The sequence below is a fragment of the Cebus imitator genome, unplaced genomic scaffold, assembly GCF_001604975.1.
Source record: "Cebus imitator isolate Cc_AM_T3 unplaced genomic scaffold, Cebus_imitator-1.0 Scaffold978, whole genome shotgun sequence".
In the NCBI taxonomy this organism is placed as follows: Eukaryota; Metazoa; Chordata; class Mammalia; order Primates; family Cebidae; genus Cebus; species Cebus imitator.
The window spans coordinates 28,439-54,119 of NW_016108293.1; the positions used below are offsets into that span (position 1 = coordinate 28,439).

Below are 25,681 nucleotides of genomic sequence, written 5' to 3' on the forward strand. Positions count from 1 at the left end.
GGGCTTGTCCCGACCACCTGGGGGAGGAGGAGGCATCGCCTTAGACACGCTGGGCCAGGCAGACAGGAAGGGCTTGTCCCGACCACCTGGGGGAGAAGGAGGCATCACCTTAGACAGCAAGATGTGGAGCCGCCCCTCCCTCCCTGTGCTCAGGGGATTCTCCTCCTTTCCACATTCCTAAGGCTCCTGCCACACCTGGGTGCCCAGAGCTACAGGAAGGACCCATCCCGCATAGACATGGCGTCTCCCTACAACAAACATGTCAGCAGAGAAATTTGAGCAAGTGCTGAATGAGGAACACTTACTGCTATTCACTCCTGCAAGATTAGTTACACACAACAACACAAGGTAAGCACAGGCTGGGGGCAAGTCCTTTGTGAATGGAATATTAGCCAGTGCATGACTCACGATAAACAGCTGAGCCCCCATTAGAAGATTGGAATGTCAGGTCATGGCTGTGGTTCCCCCACCTCTTCTGGTAGAATACCAGCAGCCACACGGCAGCCCCTACCGTCATGGAAACGCTGGAGGGTGTGAGTTACCCTCTTGTCCTCAGAGGGTCGGCCTTTCCTAGCACTGCTTCCTTCCCTTCTTCTGCCAGTGACATGACTTCCTACCCTCACACCCCAGCTTGGAGCACCCCAGGTCCCCACAGAGCTTGACTCAGCCAAGGGAATGAAAGGCCAGGGAGGGCTAGGCCAGAACTGTGGCCCGAGCACCCCAGGGTCCCCTTTTCCTAGTTTATGTGAGACTCCCACAGGGCTTTCCTCCCATTTCAGGAAAATCCTTTTACGTGGGGAGATGACACCCTAAGGTTTGGGGAAGGACTCACTCTCACGTGGCCAGGCCCTCTGGACCAAGAAGAACCCTGGAAAGAAAGATCATGATGGACAATCCATCTGCATACACACCAGGCCTCCCATGTTGCCCCAACAGGGCTGTGTGCATTGGCAGCCAGGACCTTGCTGGGCAGAAGCTAAACTCAGCCTCATTGCCCACCTGCCCAGGAACAGGGCTTTCAGCTGTGCAGAGACCCAGCCTCCAGGCCCAGATCCCCACCTGCAGGCCCCAATCTCTACTCCAGGCCCATGTCTTTACCTCCAGGCCCATATCTCCATCACCAGCTCACATCTCTTTACCTCCAGGCTGATATCTCCACCCCAGCACTCCCCCACTTGATTCCCTTCCAGGACTCACCGACACACGCCATGCTGAGGACCATGAGCGACATGGTGCTGCCTGTGCAGACCGGCAGCCGCGCCCCAGCTCCCTTCAGCGGCACACAGGATGCTGTGAGGGGTCCTGCTCATGCAGTTTACATGCTGACCACATCATGGGACGGTGACGTACACAGGCTCTTTCCACCTTGCATGAGGCCCAGTGGGCGTTGGGTCAAGAGAGGAACACGGCTTCCTGGAAATTGTTCTGACTATAATCATCATGTTGCATCCTTCACTACGACCAACTCAGAACACACCTCAGATCCAATCGCTCATACATGAGATGATTAAAATCTGTGCTTATGTGAAAGACTTTTGGTGTATTTTTGTTTTTGTCTGAGATTCAAACTCTTCTTCATGTGTAATATGCAAAATATCTAACCGGTATTATTAACATTATCAGAGTAATTGTGACAAAATGTCATTATAATTTTTCATGGTGAATTTCTATTATTAAGCCAGAAGCAGTTAAAATTATTTAAATTCCCAGTGAAGAATTATACAGTTATTTACAATCGCAGAGTCCTGTTTTATTAGCAAAAAACACAACATGTAAACTCCGGATCCTGTAGTTTTATCTAGACTTTGTCTCATGACCGAAGAGTCCAGAGTCCAAGCTAATGGCTCTCTCTCTTTCCCTCATTTAAAATTTTACGGAAATATCCAATAATAAAGATATTAAAAAATCAAGTTTTCCCGAGCACTTTGGGAGACTGAGGTGGGTGGATCACTTCAGGTCAGAGTTCAGGACCAGGTGAAACGCTGTCTCTGCTAAAAACACAAAAGTTAGCTGGGCCTGGTGGTGGCACCTGTACGCCCAGCTACTCAAGAGGCTGAGGCACGAGAATCGCTTGAACCTGGGAAGCTGAGGTTGCAGTGGGCTGACCTCCTGCCACTGCACTCCAGCCTGGGTGACAGAGCAAGTCTCTGTCTCAAGAAAAAAAAAGCAAACTAAATAACCTATAACAATAAATTAGACAACTCAGGCTAACAAATTTTAAGGGGCTCTACAAAATTACATAAAATGCTGCATCTTCATGAGAGTGGATACAGAGACTCTTTCATAAAAGTTATGACGTGGGTGTGGCAGACAGTGACATAGAGCCAGCTGCTAGGAATGCCGGGCCAGGAGGATTGCTTTCACTCTGACCTCAAAGACCAGCCTGGGCAACGTCGCAAGGCCCCATGACTTAAAGATAAATGATGGGGCCGGGCGCGGTGGCTCACGCCTGTAATCCCAGCACTTTGGGAGGCCGAGGCGGGTGGATCACGAGGTCAAGAGATCGAGACCATCCTGGTCAACATGGTGAAACCCCGTCTCCACTAAAACTACAAAAAATTAGCTGGGCATGGTGGCGTGTGCCTGTAATCCCAGCTACTCAGGAGGCTGAGGCAGGAGAATTGCCTGAACCCGGGAGGCGGAGGTTGCGGTGAGCCGAGATCGTGCCATTGCACTCCAGCCTGGGTAACATGAGTGAAACTCCGTCTCAAAAAAAAAAAAAAAAAAAAAAAAAAAAGATAAATGATGGGTTTTACAAATTCACAGCATATAATGAAAAAATTCTTACAAATTTCAGAAAAGTAGGGTTCACATGGGGATCAGAATGACAGCAGAACAGATGGGCAGATGTGGTGACTCAGTAACTGCAGTGATCTGGAATCCCAGTTGGAGGATGTTATCAGTTTATTTTTTCTTAAAATGTTCTAATTATCCTTATCTGATCACTATACATTGTACATATCAAAATATGTACCCCATAAATATGTAAAATTATGTGTTAATAAAAAATAAAATATCGAAAATTTTAAAAAATGTTCTGGAGTTTTCTTTCTGACACTCAAAATTAGCCGTTGGAAAGTTGATTTCCATAGCATTATGTTACTGGATATTTCTGTGAAGTTTAAAATGAAGGAGAGAAAGAGAGCTACTTATTAGTTTAGACTCTGGGCTCTTGGGTCACGAGATGAATTCTAGATAAAACTGCAATATCCACAATTCACATGTTTTGTTTTTTGCTAATAAAGTAGAATTCTAAGATTGTAAATAACTGCATAATCCTTCACTGGGAATTTAAACAATTTTAACTGGTTCTGCCGTAATACTAGAAATACAAGTATGAACATTTTTAATGATTCTTGTTACAATTACTCTAATAATGTTAATAATACCTATTAGGTATTTTGCATATTACACATGAAGAAGAGTCTGAATCTCAGATACAAACAACAAAAATACATCAAAAGTCTTTAACGTCAGCACAGAATTCAATCATCTCACGTATGAGCGATTGGATCGGAGACGTGCTCTGAGTTGGTCATAGTGAAGGATGCACCGTGATGATTCTGGTCAGAACAATTTCCAGGAAGCCATGTTCCTCTCTTGAAAGAACGCCCACTGGGCCTCATGCAAGGTGGAAAGAGCCTGCGTACGTCACCCTCCCATGATGTGGTCAGCATGTAAACTGCATGAGCAGGGCCCCTCACAACATCCTGTGCGCTGCTAAAGGGAGCTGGGGCGCAGCCGCCGGTCTGCACAGGCAGCACCATGTCACTCATGGTCGTCAGCATGGCGTGTGTCGGTGAGTCCCGGAGGGAATTGAGGGAGGGGGCAATGGGGTGGAGATCTGGACCTGGAGTGGAGATATGGGCCTGGTGTGGAGATAGGGCCTGGGGTGCAGATCTGGACCTGGGGTGGAGATATGGGCCTGGGGTGGAGATCAGGGTCTGGGGTGGAGATCAGGGTCTGGGGTGGAGATACAGACCTAGGGTGGGGAAACGGGCCTGGGGTGGAGATCTGGGCCTGGAGTGGAGATCTGGGTTGGGCCTGATATGGAGTGGAGATACGGGCCTGGGGTGGGGATACGGGCCTGGGGTGGGGATACGGGCCGGGGGTGGAGATACAGGCATGAAGTGGAGATCTGGGCCTGGGGTGGAGATACGGGCCTGGAGTGGAGATACAGGCCTGGGGTGGAGATACGGGCCTGGTGTGGAAATACAGGCATGAGGTGGAGATCTGGGTCGGGCCTGGGGTGGACATCTGGGCCTGGGGTGGACATCTGGGCCTGGAGTGGAGATCTGGGTCGGGCCTGGTGTGGAGATAGGGGCCTGATTTGGAGATACGGGCCTGGGGTGGGGATATGGGCCTGAGGTGGAGATACGGGCCTGGGGTGGAGATACAGGCATGAGGTGGAGATCTGGGCCTGGGGTGGAGATCTGGGCCTGGGGTGGAGATCTGGGCCTGGGGTGGAGATCTGGGCCTGGGGTGGAGATCTGGGCCTGGGGTGGAGATACAGGCATGAGGTGGAGATCTGGGCCTGGGGTGGAGATACAGGCCTGGGGTGGAGATACGGGCCTGGTGTAGAGATACAGGCATGAGGTGGAGATCTGGGCCTGGAGTGGAGATCTGGGTCTGGTGTGGAGGTATGGGCATGGAGTGGAGATATGGGACTGGGGTGAAGATATGGGCCTGCAGTGGGGATGTGAACCTGGAGATGGAGATACGGGTTAGAGGTGGAGATATGGACCTGGAGTAGGGGTATGGGCCTGGAGTGGGGATATGTACCTGGAGATGGAGAAACAGGCTGGAGGTGGAGGTATGGGCCTGGAAGTAACGTGTAGATGAATCGTCCATCGTGATCTTTCTTTCCAGGGTTCTTCTTGGTTCAGAGGGCCTGTCCACTCGTGGGTGAGTCCTTCTCAATTCCTAGGTTGTCATCTCCTCACATAAAACGATTTTCCTGAAATGGGAGGCAGGCAGCATAGGGTACTGACTGATGGGCTGACCATGGGAAGCCCTGTGGAAATCTCTTGAGAACAAGGAAAAGGAAGCCCACGGAAGCTTGGCCTGCCGTCCTGTCCCAGCCCTCCCCAGCATTGCTTTCCCTTGGCTGAGTCTGTGGGGACCTGGAGAAGACTGGGATGCTCCCAGCTGGGGTGTGCGGAGAGGAGGTGGTGTCATGAGCAGAGGAGGAGAGGCAAGCAGTGCTAGGAGCCACAGGCCTCTGAAGACAACAGGGTAACTCACACCTTCCAGCGTTTCCATGATGGTAGGGCTGCCGTCATTCTACCAGAAGAGGTGCAGGAAGCACAGCCACGACCTGACATTCCAGATCTTCTAATGGGGGCTCAGTCGCTTACTGTAGTTCACGCATTAGCTGATATCCCATTCACAAAGATCGTACCCTCCACGTGTGTCAACTTTGTGTCGTTTTATGTAAATAATCTGGTAGTATTAAAATCTAGTAAGAGTCCCTTACTCAGCACTTGCTCAAGGTTCTCAGCTGACACTTTTGCTGTAGGGAGACGCCATGTCTATGCGGGATGGGTCCTTCCTGGGCAGCCGTGGAAAGGGGGAGAATCTTCTGAGCACAGGGATGGAGGCTCCATATCTTCCTATCTAAGACGGTGACTCCTTCTCTCCAAGGTGGTCAGGACAAGCCCTCCCTGTCAGCCTGGCCCAGTGCTGTGGTACCTCAACAACAACATGTGACTCTTCAGTGTCACTCTCATCTTGGGTTTAACAACTTCAGTCTGTACAAGGAAGATGGGGTGCCTGTCCACGAGCTCCACAACAGAATATTCAGGAATAGCTTCCTCATGGGCCCCGTGACTGCAGCACACGCAGGGACCTACAGATGTCGGGGTTTTTACCCACTCTCCCCTACTGGATGGACAGCACCCAGCAACCTCCTGAAGGTCATAGTCACAGGTCAGAGGGTTCCTGTCTGGGCTTCTCACTGTCCCACCTCCTGAATCCCAGAGCTTCTGCTGGGGTGTCCGTCAGGGTCCGATCACCCAGGCCCTGACTGTATTTGGGGTAAAGGGGATTGAATACAGGGAAGTGGGTGCAGTGGTGGGAAGAATAACTGTCCCCAGTGATGGCCACATTCTCATCCCTGGAGCCTGTGACTATTTCTGTTACGGGGCAGGGGACTGAAGGGGAAGATGGAGCTCAGGTTGTTGATGAGTTGACCTTGAGATGGGGAGGCTGCCTGGACTGTCCAGCTGGGCTCAGTGTCATCACAAGTGCCCACACGAGAGGAGGAGGAAGAAGGCAGTGGGGATTGCAGCAGTGTAGTGGGAGGGAGACTCCACCAGCCACTGTGGGCTCTGAAGGTGGAAGAAGGCCAGGAGCCATGAATGCAGGTGGCCTTGAGGGGATGGAGAAGTCAAGGAACCTGATTCTCCCCGAGTCTCCAGAGGGAACACAGCCCTGCAGACACTCTGATTTTAGCCTAGGGAGAACTGGGTCCGATTTCTGTCTCCAGAAGTGGAAGGGCTCATTGTGTTCTCTCCTGCTGCCATGTTGTGATAATTTTCTACAGCAGCAACAGGAGACAAACACAGGAACCCAGGGAAGGACAAGTTAAGAAGCCAAACAAGAAGGTTGTCTTCACTGAGATCAGCAAGTGGGGGGGATGCTGAGGCCACCACCAGGTTCGATCCACATAGGGAGGGATCGATGCTCCTGAAACCAGCACCAGGGGCCGCCCCATGGAAGCTGGGACCATGGAGGAGCACAGACATGGCAGGAGAGGCTCCCAATACCCCCAGGAACAGGGTGTGTGGACACTGGTGCCCGCCTTATTCATCAGTTCATACCTCCTGCCAGGGATTCCAATTTGTCCAAAACAGATTGAACCAGGCTGTTCAGATCCTGTACATGTGGCCTTTCATGGCTCCTCTTCCACCCCCACGTGGACAGTAAGAAAGAGATTAGTGGGAAACAGAAACAACAGCCCAAGGGATGAGGCTGAGCCCAGTGGGAAGGGAGTCAGGGGCTACTAGAGACAGAGACAGAGAAGAGGGAGGGAGACAGATGGAGGGACCTGCACCAGGGGTGATGGGCACAAAAAAGAGCACAGAGATGCAGAGAGGGAGGAGAGAGTCAGACACCGGGGAGGGGAAGCCTCACTCATTCCAGGTCCCAAGGATGATGCCTTCTAAACTCACGACCTCTCTTCCTAGGAGTCTACAGAAAACCTTCGCTCCTGGCCCTCCCAGGTCCCCTGGTGAAATTGGGAGAGACGGTCATCCTGCAATGTTGGTCAGATATCACGTTTGAGCACTTCCTTCTGCACAGAGAGGGGATCTCTGAGGACCCCTTGTGCCTCACTGGAGAGCCCTGTGATGGGGCCTCCCAGGCCAACTTCTCCATAGGTCCCATGACGCCTGGCCTTCCAGGGACCTACAGATGCTACGGTTCTGTCACTCACTCCCCCTATCAGTGGTCGGCTCCCAGTGACCCCTTGGACGTCGTGATCACAGGTGAGAGTGTCCAGACAACCTTCTCATTGTCACTGGGACACAGAGTGAATGATCCAGGACTTGGAAGTCCCAGGTGCTCATGAAAAAGATGAGCGTGGGGTTCTTATGGAGAGAGACTGACTTGGTGAAGTCTGTACCAACACAGACAGAGAAACAGGAGACACAAGTACAGACCACGCATCATAACAGAGGACAGACATGGGGGGCATACAGGGAGTGAGAAAACAGAGAAAGGGGTAAAGGGGACACACAGACAGACAGACATGTCCCAGAGAGAGGTGTCCTTCCATGCTGGCTTTGTTCAGACACCTGGCACAGGGTAGAAGTTTTATTTCTGCATTTCCTCCACAAAGTGTTCTCTACCAGGAGAACCCAAAGTCACACATGAATCTGGCCTGAGTTGGTCCTGTGACCTCGTGGCACCTACAGATGCCATGTTTATTCTGACGCCTCTGCCTTCCGTGCATAATCATCCCAGGATCCCATGGCCCTAGAACACCAGCCCTGTGTGCTGTGTGTACCTGGGGTCCCCAGACTGGATTCTGAGGCTCATATTCTAAATAACCCCACATAGTATAAGAGTACTGAGAACAAAACCGCATAGAGAGACACAGAGAGAAATCGGTGACATCAAAAAGTAAAGACACAAACACACACACACACACACACACACACACACAGAATGAGTCATAGGAAGGGAACTGAGAGACTCACAGACACATAAAGAGAGGGAAAAGAGGGCAGAGTAGTGGAGAGAATGATGGAAGGGAGCAGAGAAATGCCCTAAAATCAGGGCCCTGAGGAAGGGGCACAAGGAGAGAGAAAGATGGAGATGTGGGTTGGATTGCAGAGATTCCAGAGAGAACTAGAGAGATGGAGAGGCAGAGAAAGACAAGGAGGTGGAGACACAGACGACAGATGGATGGATAGACAGAGACAGATAGATGATAAATAGGTAGATGATAGATAGGTTATAGATATACAGATAGGTCACAGATATATACATGAGTGATTGACAGATAAATGATACATAAAGATGATGATGATGAATACAGACAGATGACACATAGATAACAGATGACTGATTGATAGAGAATTGAAAGATAGATAGATGTTACATTGATTAAATGAGAGAAAATCTGTAGATAGATACCAAATAGATAACTAGATAGATTGACAAATAATAGAAATATGCAGAAAGTTGTGAACAAGACAGAAAGTGAGAGACTCAGAATGAAGGAAAAAGGAAGATCAAGTCAACCACTCCAAGGAACTTCAGAGAGAATAAAACAAGACGAAAAGGGAAAACATACCTGGGGTGGGGAAGTGAGGTGAGAGACGAGAAGGTAGAATGAGAAAACAGACATGAAGAGAGACGGGGTGGAGGGTGAGACAGCATTAGCTCATAGAGCAGGGGCGTGAGTTCTCAGCTCAGGTGTGAAGGGAGCTGTGACAAGGAGGAGCCTCCTGAGTAAACTGCCTCTTCTCCTTCCAGGTCTATATGGGAAACCTTCTCTGTCAGCCCAGCCAGGCCCCACAGTTCGGGCAGGAGAGAACGTGACCTTGTCCTGCAGCTCCTGGAGCTCATTTGACGTGTACCATCTATCCAGGGATGGGGAGGCCCCTGAACTCAGGCTCCCTGCAGTGCAGATCAATGGAACATTCCAGGCCCACTTCCCTCTGGGCCCTGCCACCCACGGAGGGACCTACAGATGCTTTGGCTCTTTCCGTGACTCTCCCTACCAGTGGTCAGCCCCGAGTGACCCATACCCCTCCCCCACAGGTGAGGAAACCCCATACCTGTCCCATGTCTGATGATCCTAGAGCCACAGCTGAGGAACTTCCTGCTGCTGATGGAGGGAAGCATGGACAGATGCAGAGAGAAGACGGAGCCTGGGTGTGAGGGCGGGGTCAGGGTGCAGGATGGCAGACAGGGCACCTCCAAGCCCTCCTCCACGGCCCGCATGGAGGCCCGCATTCAGGGCCCCGGGCACCCAGGCAGATGGAGAGAGAGGTCAGGACAGGCCCAGAGGAGGGGAGACGGGGCTCAGTTTGGGGAGCTCAGAGGTTCCCTCAGCCCCTTAACCTCACCTTTTCCCAGCAGCCCATCCTGGCCTCTCACCCACAGAGAGACGTCATCACCAGCAACCCCATGCCCTTTTCTTTTCATTTAGAAAAATATTTTGAGATTAAATATCCCTGCATAATTTACGACACTTACCTTATTATTATTTTTTTTTTGAGACAGAGTCTTGCTTTGTCACCCAGGCTGGAGTGCAATGGTGATCTCAGCTCACTGAAACCTCCACCTCTGGGGTTGAAACGATTCTCCTGCCTCAGCCTCCCGAGTAGCTGGGACTACAGGCATGTGCCAGAATGCCTGACTAATTTTGGTATTTATTGTAGATATAGGGTTTCACCATGTTGGTCAGGCTGGTCTCGAACTCCTGACCTCGTGGTTTGCCAGCCTCAGCCTCCCAAAGTACTGAGATTACAGGCATGAGCCACTGCGCCTGGCCACCTTTACCATTTTTAAGTTCAAAGTCCAGTGGTCATGAATACATTTATAGGCTTGGTACAGTGGCTCATACTTGTAATCCCAGTATTTGAGAGGCCAAGATGGGTGGATCATTTGAGATGGGGGTTCCAAACCACCCTGGCCAAAATGGGGAAGCCCATCTCTACTAAAACAAAAATTAGCTGGGCACTGTGGGGCTAACTAGGAATCCATAGATGATGAACAGTGACAGATATGAAAATAAGGGACGTACGGGTGAGTATCTGGAAGTGAGGAGACCATGGAAAAGACAGTTGCTGCCCCACCGGTGAAATGTGGTGCTGATTCAGACACTAAATGAATGAAGTAGATGGAGATAAGATACGTCTGTGAGGTGCCATCATTTGCAGGGAGGTCTGGCTAGATTTGATCATTCCTAGTTGTTTAATCTTGAATTTATTAATTTCTTTCTGAGATTTATTTTTCCTACATGTAAATCAATACCTGGCAGAGGAGTGATAGATACATGAGGGGTGGTACAAAGGAAGGGACCTATTATAACATAACATACAAGGGTGTGAATGGTGGCTCACATCTGTAGCCAGCACTTTGAGAGGACAGAACACTTGAGGTCAGGAGTTTGAGACCAGCCTGGCCAACATGGTGAAACTCCATCTCTACCAGAAATACAAAAATTAGCCCAGCACAGTGGCACACACCTGTAATCCCGGCTGCTCCGGAGGCTGAAGCAGGAGAATGGCTTCAACCCAGGAGGCAGAGGTTGCACTGAGCCGAGATTGCAGCACTGCACTCCAGCCCAGGTGACAGAGTGTGCCTCTGCCTCAAAAAAAAACAACAAAAAATACATAAATGTAATACAACACACACAAATGACAAAGGCACCTCAACTCCGATTATCATTTTTCTATTTATCTATCATTACTTCTTTGATCCTTTATCTTATCCATTAGACAATCAGGAATACATAAAGTATTCTGTTCATGGTGTGAAACTTGCTCCCTCCATCTATAATCCCTGCTATCGGGAGGTTGGGGCAGGAAAATCACTTGAACCCAAGCGCTGGACGTTGCAGTAAGCCAAGATCTCACCACTTCCCTCAGCCGGGTGACAGAGCTAGACTCTGTCTCAAAAGAAAACAAAACACAAAAACAAAGAAAACCCTGCCCCCTAACCCTAACCCCCCAGCTCACCCTTACTTGCCATCACCTGTGCAGATACAGATAGATCATTGAGAGGCAAATATCAATGTTCTTTGAAGTAAACTTAGATCTTGGACTCAGAGATGAGTGCAAGCACTATTCTGGTCCCCTTTCCTACTAATTCACAGAAGGACAGGCTGGATTGAAGCAATAGATGATGGAGGGGTCGTCCTTCCCCTGGCTCTCGGGTAGAACAGAAACCTAATGTATGTCTCATGAGATCACAAAAAGTAACACGTTGCCCATGGGCTTCCGCACTATTTCCTGGCTGTTTGATATAAGACAGTTCAACTTCACTTCTTTTGATTTCGATTTCACTTTTTTTCCTTTTCTTGGACAATGTAATTTGTTTGAGTCAAGAGTGTTGTGGATGTAGAAGTTGTAAAGCACGTTCACTGTGTATCAATCCCAGTCCATCTTCCTAGAGAAGACTCTGAACGCCTCCTGGACTGCACCTGGGGCCATGCCAGTTTCTATCACTGACAGTCACTCCAGGGACACAGAACACAGACAGAATAAATTACATACACCAGGTTCATTACTCACAGATCAGCAGCAAGTGACAACAGAAGCCGACATTTCAGGGCGAGCCAGTCCCCCCAGGCTCAGAAAAGCTGCCCAGGACAGACGGAGTCACCCCATATGCAGTGTAGCTGTGGGAACCGAAAACCAGCCTGCCTGGGTTTTGTATCCTAGAGCCACAGGAAGCACTGAGCTAAAGCACTGCATCACACCCTCCTCTAGGAAGAGCAGGAGGAGAGCCCAGGCTGTTCTGAGATGTTCCTCCTGATCTCAGGGCGTTGCTGTCTTAGTCCATTTTTGCTGCCATCAAAGAGCACTTGAGCCTGGGTAACTTCTAAAGAAAACAGATGTGTTTGGCTCACGGTTCTACAGGCTGTGTAAGAAGCATGGCACCAGCATCTATTTCTCGTGATGACCTGAGGCCGCTTTCACTCTGGCAGAAGGAAGGGGACCTGTGTGTGCAGAGACCACAGAGATCACGGGGCACGAGAGGGGGCGAGAACAGGCGGTGGAGCCTCCAAGCTCTTTTTAGCAACCAGCTCTCAGGGAACTAACAGAAAACTTGCTAACCCTGTCTCATGGGGGCTGCATTAATCTATTCATGATAGATCCACCCTCATGACCGAAACACATCTCAATAGGCACAAACTCCCACACTGCAAGTTAAATATCTAGGTTTGGAGGAGCCAGACATTCAAACTAGAGCTATGGTATCTCCAGCACATTCTCTGATTATTTTGAGAACTATAACTGAGAAAGCAGGAGAAATCTGGGTCTCCTGCCACTGGGGTGCTGGTACTAAAAAGACGTTGTATATGGTTACCTGGCAATGAAGAGATGGGAGACAATCCATGAAGAGGAACTGCTGTGGTCAGCTTCTTATTGGATTCCCGTCTTCCTCCAGGTAGCCCCAGACACCTGCACGCTCTGATTGGGTCTTCAGGGGTCATCATCCTCTTCATCATCATCTTCTTCCTTTTTCATCACTGGTGGTCCAAAAGAAAGAGTAAGTCTCATGAAGCAGAGGCCAGAGACCTCAGGGCCGTGTGGGGAAGTGGGATGGGAGCACGCAGGTGTGTGTTTCTCACTGGCAGGATGGTCTTTGGCCCAAGGGAGGAGCCACAGAGGCAGGGCTTTCTAGAGAGAGCACCGGACACCCTGCCCCTGCCCTCAGCTCAGAATCAATGGGATGGGAATTGAGAGCTCTTCATGGGAGGGGTCCTTGTACTCAGAGAGATAGAATATGTGAGTCAAGCTGTTGGCAGCTGAGGGGCCTCAGACACCCATGGCCTCCCCCTGTGTGTTGGTGTCTGCACATGAAATGAGGACCCAGAAGGGCCCTCCCAGGTGTTTTGATGACTTCTGTCTCCTACAGATGCTGCTGTAGTGGACCAAGAGCCTGCGGTGGACAGAACAGTGAACAGGGAGGTAGGTCCTCCTTGGCCCAGCCTCAGGGATGGAGTCTTATTCCCTAATAGTCCCGAAGAATGTGAGCCCCTCCGTCACTCAACATTTCCCTCTCTCCAGGACTCTGATGGACAAGACCCTCAGGTGGTGACATACACACTGCTGGATCACTGCGTTTTCACGCAGAGAAAAATCACTCACCCTTCTCAGAGGCCCAAGAGACCCCCAACAGATACCAGCATGTACATGGAACTCCCAAATGCGGAGCCCGGATTGAAAGTTGTCTCCTGTCCGTGAACATCATGGACAGGCCTTGAGGGGGTTCTCTAGGGAGACAATGGCCCTGACTCAAACCAGGCTTGCCAGCTCCAATGTAACAGCAGCTGGGACCTGAAGGCATAAGTCTGTGTCTTAGGGGATCGCTCTTCCTCACACTATGAATCTGAACGTGGCTCTTTCTTGCTTACAAATATCTGCGGTCCTCACTGCCTGCTGGACAGAAAACACACTCCTTTGCTTAACACACAATTCTCTATTTCACTTGACCCCTGCCCACCTCTCCAACCTAACTGGCTTACTTCCTGGTCCTACCTGAGGCTGTAGTCACACTGAGGAACTCACAAGTCCAGACATACAAGAGGCTCCCTCTTAACACAGCACTTAGACACGTGCTGTTCCACCTTCCCTCATGCTGTTCCATCTTCCTTCAGACTATCTTTCAGGCTTCTGTCATCAGTAAAACTTATTAAATTTTAAAAAATAATGTCGGGCCGGGCGCGGTGGCTCAAGCCTGTAATCCCAGCACTTTGGAGGCCGAGGCGGGTGGATCACAAGGTCAAGAGATCGAGACCATCCTGGTCAACATGGTGAAACCCCGTCTCTACTAAAAATACAAAAAATTAGCTGGGCATGGTGGTGCGTGCCTGTAATCCCAGCTACTCAGGAGGCTGAGGCAGAATTGCCTGAACCCAGGAGGCGGAGGTTGCGGTGAGCCGAGATCGCGCCATTGCACTCCAGCCTGGGTAACATGAGTGAAACTCCGTCTCAAAAAAAATAAAAAAATAAAAAAAATAAAATAAAATAAAAAAATGATAATGTCAATGTAGTGCTCTCCTCTTCAAATAAACATGTCTCACCTCATGCTTTGGGTAATGTGACTCTTTTTTTTTGCCTAAAGTTTCAGGTGTTATCATTACTTGTCCCTATAACCCCATATTCATCCACTGGGTTCACAGCCCTGGACTCTGAGCTTCTGGAAGCAGGTGGAGCCTGATTTGTTTCTGGGACTCCAATTTACACCCAGCTATGCAGCAGATGGGAGGTTCCGAGGATCGTGAATCAGATGGACGAGTGCTATTCTTACTCTCTGCAGACCTGGAAAGCTCACAGAGTAATTCCAAGACGAAACATCTGCAGGGTCATCGCCCTTGTTAGTCTCATCTCCACGAGGACACTTATCACAACATCATCTTTCACACTATAAATGTACAGTCGGTCCTCCATATCTGTGGGATTTACAGCTGTGTATCAAACCAACTATAAAGCAAAAAAAATTCAGAGAAGAAAATCCCCAAAGTTCCAAAAAGCAAAAGTATGTTGAATGGACACAAGTGAAGCTGTGCGTAGCCTGTATCAGGAATTATAAGTCACCTAGAGAGGATCTGACGTACACAGGAGGATGTGCAGGGTTACTTGCACTCACTAAGCGATTTCATGTAAGAGGCTGGAGCATCTGCAGATTTTGGCATCTGAGTGAGGATCCTGGGACCAGTCACCCAGGAATACTGGAGGGTGACTGCATATAATTTTTATTCTCAATTTTAAATATAAATCATAAAAATTTACAATAACAAGATAAAAAACGAGAAGTGTTTACATAGTGTCCGAGTAAGTTTACATTTATTTTTTCCTGCATGTAACCCTTTGGGGTCCAGCGTTATTTATTGAGAAGACATTCTATTCCATCTTAAAGCACACAGCAGGCTTTGCCATCTATAAAGGGACTGTGTGTGCACGGATGTGTTTTACACACTGTTACCTGCTCAGTGGCTCTCTGTGTCCACTCTCTTGAGGATGCTGCACTTCATGCAACCTTATAACACCCCTTAAAATTTGGCAGTCTGAGTCCTCTAATTTGTTATTATAGGCTATTTACTATGCTTTTTGTTTTTTCTTAAGGCGGAGACTTGTTCTGACACCCAGGCTGAACTGTAGTGGTGTAATCTCGGCTCACTGCAACCTCCGACTCCCAGGTTCAAGAGATTCTTGTGCCTCAGCCTGTTGAGTAGCTGGCATTACAGGTGCCTGCCACCAGACCCGGCTAATTTTTGTATTTTTAGCAGAGACATGGCTTCACCATGTTGGTCAGGCTGGTGTCAAACTCCTGACCTCAGGTGATCCACTCACCTCGGCTTCCCAAAGTGCTGGGGGAAACTTCATTTTCTATAGCATTATGTTACTGGATATTTCTGTAAAATTTAAAATGAGGGAGGGAGAAAGAGAGAGAACAAACCATTAGTTTACACTCTGAACTCTTGGGTCCTGAGACAAATTCTAGATAAAACTACAAAATCCAGAATTTACATGTTGTTGTTTTTGCTGATAAAATACAATTCTAAGATTGTAAATAACTCCATAATCTTCCACAGGGAATTTAAATTATTTTAATTGCTTCTGGCTTAATACTAGAAACAGCAGCATAAATAATTATAAGGGTTTTTTGTCACAATTACTCTGAAAATGTTAATAATACCTATTAGATATTTTGCATGCTACACATGAAGAAACGCTTGAATCTCAGATCAAACAACGAAAATGCATCAAAAGTCTTTAACATCAGCACAGAATTCAATCATCTCATGTACGAGAGACTGGATCTGAGACGTGTTTTGAGTTGGTCGTGGTGAAGGAGGCAAGGTGATGCTTGTAGCCAGAACAATTTCCAGGAAGCCATGTTCCTCTCTTGACCGAACGCCCACTGGGCCTCATGCAAGGTGGAAAGAGCCTGCGTACGTCACCCTCCCATGATGTGGTCAGCATGTAAACTGCATGAGCAGGACCCCTCACAACATCCTGTGTGCCGCTGAAGGGAGCTGGGGCGCGGCCGCCGGTCTGCACAGGCACCACCATGTCGCTCATGGTCGTCAGCATGGCGTGTGTCAGTGAGTCCTGGAGGGAATCAAGGGAGGGGGTGCTGGGGTGGAGATCTGGTCCTGGAGGTAAAGATACCAGCTTGCAGTGGAGATGTGAACCTAGAGGTGGAGATCTGGGCCTGGAGTCTGAGTCTGAGTGCACAGCCGAGAGCCTTGTTCTTAACTGAGGGCAACCAGGCTGAGTTTACCTTCATCCCAGCAAGGGCCTGGCTGCCAAGGTGCACGAACCATTCGGGGCAGCTGGGGAGACCTGGTTTGTGTGCAGATGGATTATCCGTCATGATTTCTCTTTCCAGCGTTCTCCTTGGTCCAGCGGGCGTGGCCATATGAGGATGAGTCCTTCCCTAAACCTTAGGGTGCCATCTCCCCACATAAGAGGATTTTCCTGAAACAGGAGGGAAGTTCTGTGGGGGGGTCTCTCAGAAACCAGGAAGAGGGGACCCTGGGATGCTCAGCCCAGGGTCCGAGTTCTGACCTAGCCCTCCCCAGCCTTTCTTACATTTGCCATAGTCAAGCTATGTGGGGACCAGGGTGAGACCGGGGTGCTCCAAGCTGGAGTGTGCAGGGAGGAAGTGCCCCTCCCCTGGCAGAGGAGGGGAGGGAAGCAGTGCTAGGAAAGGCCGACCCTCTGAGGACAAGCGCATAACTCACACCCTCCAGCGTTTCCATGACGGTAGGGGCTGCCGTGGGGCTGCTGTCATTCTACCAGAAGAGGTGGGGGAACCACAGCCATGAGCTTCACATTCTAAGCCCTCTGATGGGGGCTCAGTTGTTTACTGTGGTTCACGCAGTGGCTGATACTCCATTCACAAAGGACATGCCCCCACCCCGTGTCTACCTTGTGTTGTTTTAAGTAAGCAATTTTGCAGTATTAAAATCTACTAAAAGTCCCTCATTCAGCACTTGCTCAAAGTTCTCAGCTGACACGTTTGTTGTAGGAAGATGCCATGTCTGTATGGGATGGGTCCTTCCTGTAGCTCTGGGCACCCAGGTGTGGCAGGAGCCTTAGGAACATGGAAGCGGGGAGAATCTCCTGAGCACAGGGAGGGAGGGGCAGCTCCACATCTTCCTCTCTGAGGCGATGCCTCCTCCTCCCCCAGGTGGTCAGGACGAGCCCTCCCTATCTGTCTGGCCCAGCGCTGTGGTGCCTCAAGGAGAAACCGTAATTCTTCAGTGTCACTATGGTGGTGGGTTTAACAACTTCAGTCTGTACAAGGAAGATTGGATGCCTGCCTCTGAGCTCTACAAAAGAATATTCTAGAAAATTTTCATCACGGGACCCGTGACCCCAGCATACGCAGGGACTTACAGATGACTGGGTTTTCACCCACACTCCCACATTCAATGGACAGCACCCAGCAACCTCCTGGTGATCATAGTTACAGGTCAGAGGGCTCCTGTCTGGGTTTCTCACTGTCCCACCTCCTGAATCCCAGAGCTTCTGGTGGGGTGTCCATCAGGTTCTGATTATTCAGGCCCTGACTATACTTGGGATAAAGGGGAATTGAATAGAGAAATAGGTACTGGGGAAAGAATAATTGTCCCCCAGTGAGTGATGGCCACATTCTCATCCCTGGAGCCTGTGACTATTTCTGTTACAGGACAGGGGACTGAAGGGGAAGATGGAGCTCAGGTTGTTGATGAGTTGACCTTGAGATGGGGAGGCTGCCTGGACTGTCCAGCTGGGCTCAGTGTCATCACAAGTGCCCACACGAGAGGAGGAGGAAGAGGGCAGTGGGGATCAGAGCAGCGTAGGGGGAGGGAGACTCCACCAGCCGCTGCGGGCTCTGAAGGTGGAGGACGGCCAGGAGTCATGAATGCAGGTGGCCTCTAGGGGCTGGAGAAGTCAAGGGAACTGATTCTCCTCCAAGTCTCCAGAGGGAATGCAGCCCTGCAGATGCCCTGATTTTAGCCCAAGAGAACTGGGTCTGATTTCTGTCTCCAGAAGTGGAAGGGCTCAGTGTGTTCTCTCCTGCTGCCATATTGTGATAATTTTCTATAGCAGCAACAGGAAACAACACAGGAACCCAAGGCAAGGACAAGTTAAGAACTCACACCAGGAGAAGGTTGGCTACCCCAAGATCAGCAAGGGTGGGATGCTGAGGCCACCACCAGGCTCGATCCACATAGGGAGGGGTCGATGCTCCTGGAACCAGCACCAGGGGCCGCCCCATGGAAGCTGGGACCATGGAGAAGCACAGACATGGCAGGAGAGGCTCCCAATCCCCACCAGGAACAGTGTGTGTGGACATTGGTGCCCGCCTTACTCCTCCTGCCAGGGATTCCAATTTGTCCAAAACAGATTGAACCAGGCTGTTCAGAGCCTGGACATGCAGCCTATCGTGGTTCCTCTTCCACCCCCACGTGGACAGTAAGAAAGAGATTAGTGGGAAAGAGAAACAACAGCCCAAGGGATGAGGCTGAGCCCAGTGGGAAGGGAGTCAGGGGCTACTAGAGACAGAGACAGAGAAGACGGAGGGAGACAGATGGAGGGACCTGCACCAGGGGTGATGGGCACAGAAAAGAGCACGGAGACGCAGAGAGGGAGGAGAGAGTCAGACACCAGGGAGGGGAAGCCTCACTCTTTCCAGATCCCAAGGAAGATGCCTTCTAATCTCACTACCTCTCTTCCTAGGAGTCTACAGAAAACCTTCGCTCCAGGCCCTCCCAGGTCCCCTGGTAAAATTGGGAGAGACGGTCATCCTGCAATGTTGGTCACATATCACGTTTGAGCACTTCCTTCTGCACAGAGAGGGGATCTCTGAGGACCCCTTGTGCCTGGTTGGAGAGCCCCGTGATGGTGGCTCCCAGGCCAACTTCTCCATAGGTCCCATGGCGCCTGCCCTTGCAGGGACCTACAGATGCTACGGTTCTGTCACTCACTCCCCCTATGAGTGGTCGGCTCCCAGTGACCCCCTGGACATCGTGATCACAGGTGAGAGTGTCCAGACATCCTTCTCGTTGTCACTGAGACACAGAGTGAATGATCCAGGACTTGGAAGTCCCAGGTGGTCATAAGGAAGATGAGTGTGGGGTTCTTACACTGACTTGGTGAGGTCTGTACCAATGGAGACAGATAAATGGGAGACACAAAGACAGACCACACATCGTAACATAGAGGACAGACACGGGGGCCATACAGGGAGTTAGAAAAGAAAGAAAGGGTAAAGGAGACACACAGAGAAGGACACATGTCACAGAGAGAGGTGTCCTTCCATGCTGGCTCTGTTCAGAGACCTGGCACAGGTTAGAAGTTTTGTTTCTATTTTCTTTCCACAAAGTGTTCTCTACCAGGAGAACCCAAAGTCACACATGAATCTGGCCTGAGTTGGTCCTGTGACCTCGTGGCACCTACAGATGCCATGTTTATTCTGACGCCTCTGCCTTCCGTGCATAATCATCCCAGGATCCCATGGCCCTAGAACACCAGCCCTGTGTGCTGTGTGTACCTGGGGTCCCCAGACTGGATTCTGAGGCTCATATTCTAAATAACCCCACATAGTATAAGAGTACTGAGAACAAAACCGCATAGAGAGACACAGAGAGAAATCGGTGACATCAAAAAGTAAAGACACAAACACACACACACACACACACACACACACACAGAATGAGTCATAGGAAGGGAACTGAGAGACTCACAGACACATAAAGAGAGGGAAAAGAGGGCAGAGTAGTGGAGAGAATGATGGAAGGGAGCAGAGAAATGCCCTAAAATCAGGGCCCTGAGGAAGGGGCACAAGGAGAGAGAAAGATGGAGATGTGGGTTGGATTGCAGAGATTCCAGAGAGAACTAGAGAGATGGAGAGGCAGAGAAAGACAAGGAGGTGGAGACACAGACGACAGATGGATGGATAGACAGAGACAGATAGATGATAAATAGGTAGATGATAGATAGGTTATAGATATACAGATAGGTCACAGATATATACATGAGTGATTGACAGATAAATGATACATAAAGATGATGATGATGAATACAGACAGATGACACATAGATAACAGATGACTGATTGATAGAGAATTGAAAGATAGATAGATGTTACATTGATTAAATGAGAGAAAATCTGTAGATAGATACCAAATAGATAACTAGATAGATTGACAAATAATAGAAATATGCAGAAAGTTGTGAACAAGACAGAAAGTGAGAGACTCAGAATGAAGGAAAAAGGAAGATCAAGTCAACCACTCCAAGGAACTTCAGAGAGAATAAAACAAGACGAAAAGGGAAAACATACCTGGGGTGGGGAAGTGAGGTGAGAGACGAGAAGGTAGAATGAGAAAACAGACATGAAGAGAGACGGGGTGGAGGGTGAGACAGCATTAGCTCATAGAGCAGGGGCGTGAGTTCTCAGCTCAGGTGTGAAGGGAGCTGTGACAAGGAGGAGCCTCCTGAGTAAACTGCCTCTTCTCCTTCCAGGTCAATACAGGAAACCTTCTCTCTCAGCCCAGCCAGGCCCCACGGTTCGGCCAGGAGAGAACGTGGCCTTGTCCTGCAGCTCCTGGAGCTGGTTTGACCTGTACCATCTACCCGGGGAGGGGGAGGCCCCTGAACATAGGCTCCTTGCAGTGCCGGATGTCAGTGGAACATTCCAGGCTGACTTCCCTCTGGACCCTGCCACTCACGAAGGGACCTACAGATGCTTTGGCTCTTTCCATGGCACTTCCTATGAGTGATCAGCCCCAAGTGACCCACTGCCCATTTCTGTCACAGGTGAGGAAGCCAATCTCTTCCCCAAATAGTGGGACTCAGATGGACTACAATGGCCACATCAGGGGAGCCTCAGGTGGCCATGGGGGTGTCCGCCAGAGGTGCTGATAGAAAAGACCTAGAGAAAACATAGAGAAAGAGACACAGACAGACAGACGAGGCAGAGAGATCACATCAGGGTTTTGGGTGGTAACTGCAACCCCACATGAAGCTTGCAGATAGAGCCCAGGCCACAGAAGCCGCTTCCCACTCATTGTACAGAGGCCCACGGCGGACACATCTAAGCAGCATCAGTACTGACTTGGGAACACGAAAGGCCAGGCTCAGGTTGGAAAGACTAGAGGTAGCACTAGCCGCCCACCATGACCCATTTCCGGAAGCCTCCGACCTCTCATCACAGAGCGATTTCAAGCCTCCATCGTCTGTCATTCCATACTCTACGTTCATGTGGACACATTACTCACCTTCCGGTGAATGAGATGTGGTATTTGTCTTTCTGCATTGTTTTATGTAAAACAATGGCCTCCAGTTTCATCCATGTTGCTGCAAAAGACATGATTTCATTTTTTTTTTTTTGTGGCTGCATAGTATTTCATTGTGTATACATGCCACATTTTCTTAATCCAGTGACTCACTAACAGACTCTCAGATTGATTTCATACCTTTGCCATTGTGAACAGTGCTGCAATAAACATAAAGGTACACATATTTTTTTTGACTTAATTATTTCTTCTCCTTTGGGTAGATACCCAGTAATGGGACCACTAGATCAACTGGTGTTTCTATTTTTGGTTCTCTGACAAATCTCCAACCTGTCTTCCGTAGAAGCTATACTCATTTGCATACTGACAAACAGCGTGTAAGAGTTTCCTTTTCTCTGCATCCTTGCCAACATCTGTCATATGCTTTACAATTTTAACAATAGCCATTCTGGTGACTATAGGATAATATCTCATTGTGGTTTCCATTTGCATTTCTCTGGTAATTAACGATGCCAGACATATGTTCAAATGCTTTTTGGCCATGTGTATGCCTTCTTTTGAAAAATGCCTACGCGTATCCCGTTGCCCGTACATAATACTTTTGAATGGTTTTGAAAACGAATGAGCATAGTGAGATTGACTGGGTTGTCACTGGACAAAGTTGGGAAAAGAAGAGGGTGGGTTCAACGATCGGAATTTTCACTTCAAGTGCAAACATAAATGACCTAAGATTTCTATGTCCACCCTAAAATATACTCACTGTTTGTAGCCACAGGGCTGAGGATTTTGAAAAATCAGACCCAGAAACTCGTCCTTCAACTGCTGAATTACAATGCAAATGGAATTCCCAGCCTCAAAGGGTGTCTACTTTGAGGGCATTGATTGGGAAGGTGTGCAATCTTGAGATTTGGAATAGGGATGTGTGAAAGACCTTGAAGAGGGTAAAGACAGTGAGCTCCTTAATTCTGTTCTTTGACAACGGAAGCATTCCCTCCAGCTGCATCTGAGGAGATTAACCCTGCACTGTCTGAGGAAACAATAATGCCCCCCCTCCAGGCAGTTGCCATGCAAGCCAGTGCTAATCTTCCCCAGGATCCACCCCCACTACCCATCTTTGCTTCTAAGCTATAGGTTGAGTGTGTGATCCATGAGGAAATGTGCTACACTGCAAAGTTACTACTAAGTTTTTCTGATTTATAAACATAGAAATCTGGAGAACATGTGTGCAAATGGACATTAAGGGTTTTGGATAATGGTGAAAGGAAGATAAAGATGAGCCGGTCAATGTTATTGATACAGACCTACGAAGATGAGACCCTGCATTTAATGCTGCATCTCAGTGGGCCAGATGTGGCTCTAAAAATTTGTCTAGTTTATTGGCTAAAACATGGGACAAAAGTTGGCCCACAGTAAATGGAGCCACATTGCACTCATAATGTACACTCCTAGAGAAATAGATAGATACTTAGACAGATAGATAGGTATATATATAAATAAACATCTTGTTGGTTCCATTTATCTGAAGAACCTTGCAAAAACAGATTTTAGTCTAAGGGATAATCATACTCAAACCTTATTCCACTCATAATATACACTCATAAGCAACCGAGGAAAGTCAGCATTCTGTATGACCAAGGAAGTTCCAGTATGCTTCCATCTTGGCTTCCTCTCTGCCTACCCTGGTGTAGGGTAGAAAAATAATTGCCTATCCAGATAGCAACATTCCATGGTCCAACTAGACGTCATCTACCTCTTCAGCTTCCCCACAACCTGTTCAGTTGTGGCTCCTGCTCAGGGTCTCCAACGCACCTGGCTCTGTATCTAGACACCCTTCCTATTTCCTCTATCAGGACCCAGTCCCAGGAGAGTGGCTCTTGTGGTCGCTGTCCATGGCGCTGACTGGAATGCTGCCATGCACTGTAGTTTCAGCACCATGGTCAGCGTCTAGGAGCCAACACTGCTTCCAGTGTTTTCTTTCTCCTCTTCCTCCTCCTCTTCCTCTTCCTCCTCCTCCTCCTCCTTCTCCTCTTCCTTCTCCTTCTACTCTTTATTTATTTACTTATTTTACTTTAAGTTCTGGGGTACATGTGCAGAATGCGCAGGTTTGTTACATAGGTATACATATGCCATGGTGGTTTGCTGCATCCACCACCCCATCATCTACATTAGGTATTTCTCCTAATGCTATCCCTCTCCAATTCCCCCCACCCCCTGCTATCCCTCCCCTTGATCCCCACCCCCCAACAGGCCCTGATGTGTGATGTTCCCCTCCCTGTGTTCATGTGTTCAACGTTGTCTCATTGTTCAACACCCACTTATGAGTGAGAACGTGCGGTGTTTGGTTTTCTGTTCTTATGTCAGTTTGCTGAGAATGGTGGTTTCCACGTATGTTTATTGCGGCACTGTTCACAATAGCAAAGACTTGGAACCAACTCAAATGCCCATCAATGATAGACTGGTTACAAAATGTGGCACATGTACACCATGGAATACTGTGTAGCGACAAAAAAGGATGAGCTCGTGTCCTTTGCAGGGACATGGATAACGCTTCCTCCATTTTCTGGTGTGTTAGCTGATACATTTCTATAAGCTGGGGCCCCTCTTTGAGACTCCCAAATAGAGATTCCCTGAAGGAATCTAATGAATATTTAGTGAGTGCGTCAGAATAAATTGAAAAAAGACACATCCACTCCATGGATTCTGAATAGGAACGGAGGTCAGAAGCTCACCCAGCAGGATGACCACTAGCATGGCCCAGGGTGGTATCAGGAGGTGGTTCTTCCTCCTCCATCTCAGGTCATCTCTTTCCAGACAAGGCTCAGGAAACCAGTTATAGGGTATTGACTAAAAAGCAACAGGCTTGGAGTTACATCACAGTACTTTCAAAACTTACAGCTGCCTCTTGCTATCTCTTTCTCTTTTTGTGCCTTCTTTGTAAGGATATTTGGTGGCTTGACAATCAGAGATTGTCACCCTGAGAGATACAGGTATTTGTTTATTCCTAGTCACTTTGACTCTCTGAGGCTCACTCTGCATTTCTATAAAACTGCAGTAGTGAAAGTGTCTTCTTTATAAGGATATAGGGTGGATTGACAATCAGAGATTGTTATATTCTTCTACTTCTCATAGGAAGCAAGCAGTTGAATTAATAAGGAAGACTTTGGATCCAGGAAGCCTGAGATTTGATCACAGCTCTGCCTGTTTTAACTATGTGACTTAGGGAAGGTTACCCACATTATTATTGTGTCATATATAAACTTAGAATAGTGCTGGTATCTACCTTATAAGGTTTTGGTGGGGAACTACATAGCTAATACATGTGAGGTACAAAATGAAATGCTACCATGTTCTTAGCAGTCACTCAATAATGTAGGCTATTTTTTTCTATTATGATTTTCATTATATGCCTAGAAATTACCTGATAAACTATGCTCAGTAATGACAGCTGCTTTATGAATAATTGCTAGGATTGCCGTGAAGGTCCTTAGACATCTGACACATTCCCTGGTTTACGTTCTAATGTTCCCAACTCTCCATATGAGGTTTTAGACTCTATCAGCCCTGAGGGATCCTGGTATTTGTTTATTCCTAGATTCATTCAGAAAACATCTCCTGGGTCTCTGGTGTGCCGCATCCCATGCAGGAAATGGGTGGTGGGGAAATGAGTTACACTCTGTCACTGCCTTTAACAGACTCTGAATCTGAAGACAAACACAACCTAATAATAGAACGATGCTACCAGAAGATTAGGTGGTGATGAAACACAAAGGAGGAACCACTTTTCCCCTAAGAACTGGGGGTAGCCTTTTTGGAAATGGAAAGTTCTCAGGTGATACCTGAAGAAGAAGCATCTGACCCAGCAAAGAAGGAAGAAGCAGGAGGAGGTAGAGAGCAACCCCCAATGAAAGTGAACTCAGTATACTCAGGAAGCACCAGGTAGTTATGAATGGCCAGAGCTTCAGACGTGAAAGAAATGGGAGAAATGCAATTTCCTCGATTGTTAGAGTGATCTACCCCATCTCTACCAAAAATACAAAAATTAGCTGGGCGTGGTGGCACGCACCTGTAGTCCCAGCTACTTGGGAGGCTGAGGCAGCAGAATCACTTGAACCTAGGACGTGGAGGTTGCAGTGAGATGAGATTGTGAGATTGTGCCACTGCAGTCCAGCCTGAGAAACAGAGCAAGACTCCTTCTCAAAA

At 48.7% G+C, this 25,681-nt stretch overlaps 2 protein-coding genes and 1 pseudogene across 9 annotated transcripts in view; 2 read left to right on the top strand and 1 right to left on the bottom strand.

Annotated features, from left to right (window-relative positions):
* LOC108298514 (killer cell immunoglobulin-like receptor 2DS4) overlaps window positions 1-1,253 on the bottom strand; it is an 11,869-nt gene extending 10,616 nt beyond the window's left edge. For 5 of the 6 annotated variants that reach the window (XM_017521190.2, XM_017521188.2, XM_037735808.1 and 2 more), the window contains exons 1-2: window positions 1,198-1,253; window positions 833-868 (exon numbers count right to left, since the gene is read on the bottom strand). In XM_017521190.2, the coding sequence (XP_017376679.1) occupies window positions 833-868; window positions 1,198-1,231 (70 nt within the window). In that variant the 5' untranslated portion in view covers window positions 1,232-1,253. The remainder of the gene's footprint in view (window positions 1-832; window positions 869-1,197) is intronic. The other variant, XM_017521189.1, reaches the window with a different exon arrangement.
* Window positions 1,254-3,765: 2,512 nt separating this feature from the next.
* Window positions 3,766-13,906, top strand: LOC108298513 (killer cell immunoglobulin-like receptor 3DL3). Of its 3 annotated transcripts, XM_037735810.1 has the most exons (10): window positions 3,766-3,799; window positions 4,870-4,905; window positions 5,644-5,928; window positions 7,188-7,487; window positions 8,983-9,301; window positions 9,622-9,641; window positions 9,840-9,855; window positions 12,635-12,732; window positions 13,102-13,154; window positions 13,254-13,906. In XM_037735810.1, exons 1-10 carry the CDS (start codon window positions 3,766-3,768, stop codon window positions 13,428-13,430), a joined length of 1,338 nt encoding a protein of 445 aa, XP_037591738.1. In that variant the 3' UTR covers window positions 13,431-13,906. The 3 variants fall into 3 exon arrangements, with proteins under 3 accessions (XP_037591738.1, XP_017376675.2, XP_037591739.1); XM_017521186.2 differs by lacking the exons at window positions 9,622-9,641; window positions 9,840-9,855 and having other exon boundaries at window positions 8,983-9,270; window positions 12,631-12,732; XM_037735811.1 differs by lacking the exons at window positions 7,188-7,487; window positions 9,622-9,641; window positions 9,840-9,855 and adding an exon at window positions 9,371-9,405 and having other exon boundaries at window positions 8,983-9,296; window positions 12,641-12,732.
* A 2,354-nt stretch (window positions 13,907-16,260) lies between these two features.
* On the top strand, window positions 16,261-21,031 carry LOC108298509 (annotated as a pseudogene).
* Window positions 21,032-25,681: the final 4,650 nt, after the last annotated feature.

Bases quoted from the DNA above. Each gene is read 5' to 3' on its own strand.
- LOC108298513 (XM_037735810.1), top strand. From the start codon at position 3,766: ATGTCACTCATGGTCGTCAGCATGGCGTGTGTCG. The intron at 5,929-7,187 runs GTCAGAGGGTTC...CTCTCTTCCTAG, and splicing joins CCTGAAGGTCATAGTCACAG to GAGTCTACAGAAAACCTTCG. The intron at 9,302-9,621 runs ATGATCCTAGAG...CCACAGAGAGAC, and splicing joins CCATACCTGTCCCATGTCTG to GTCATCACCAGCAACCCCAT.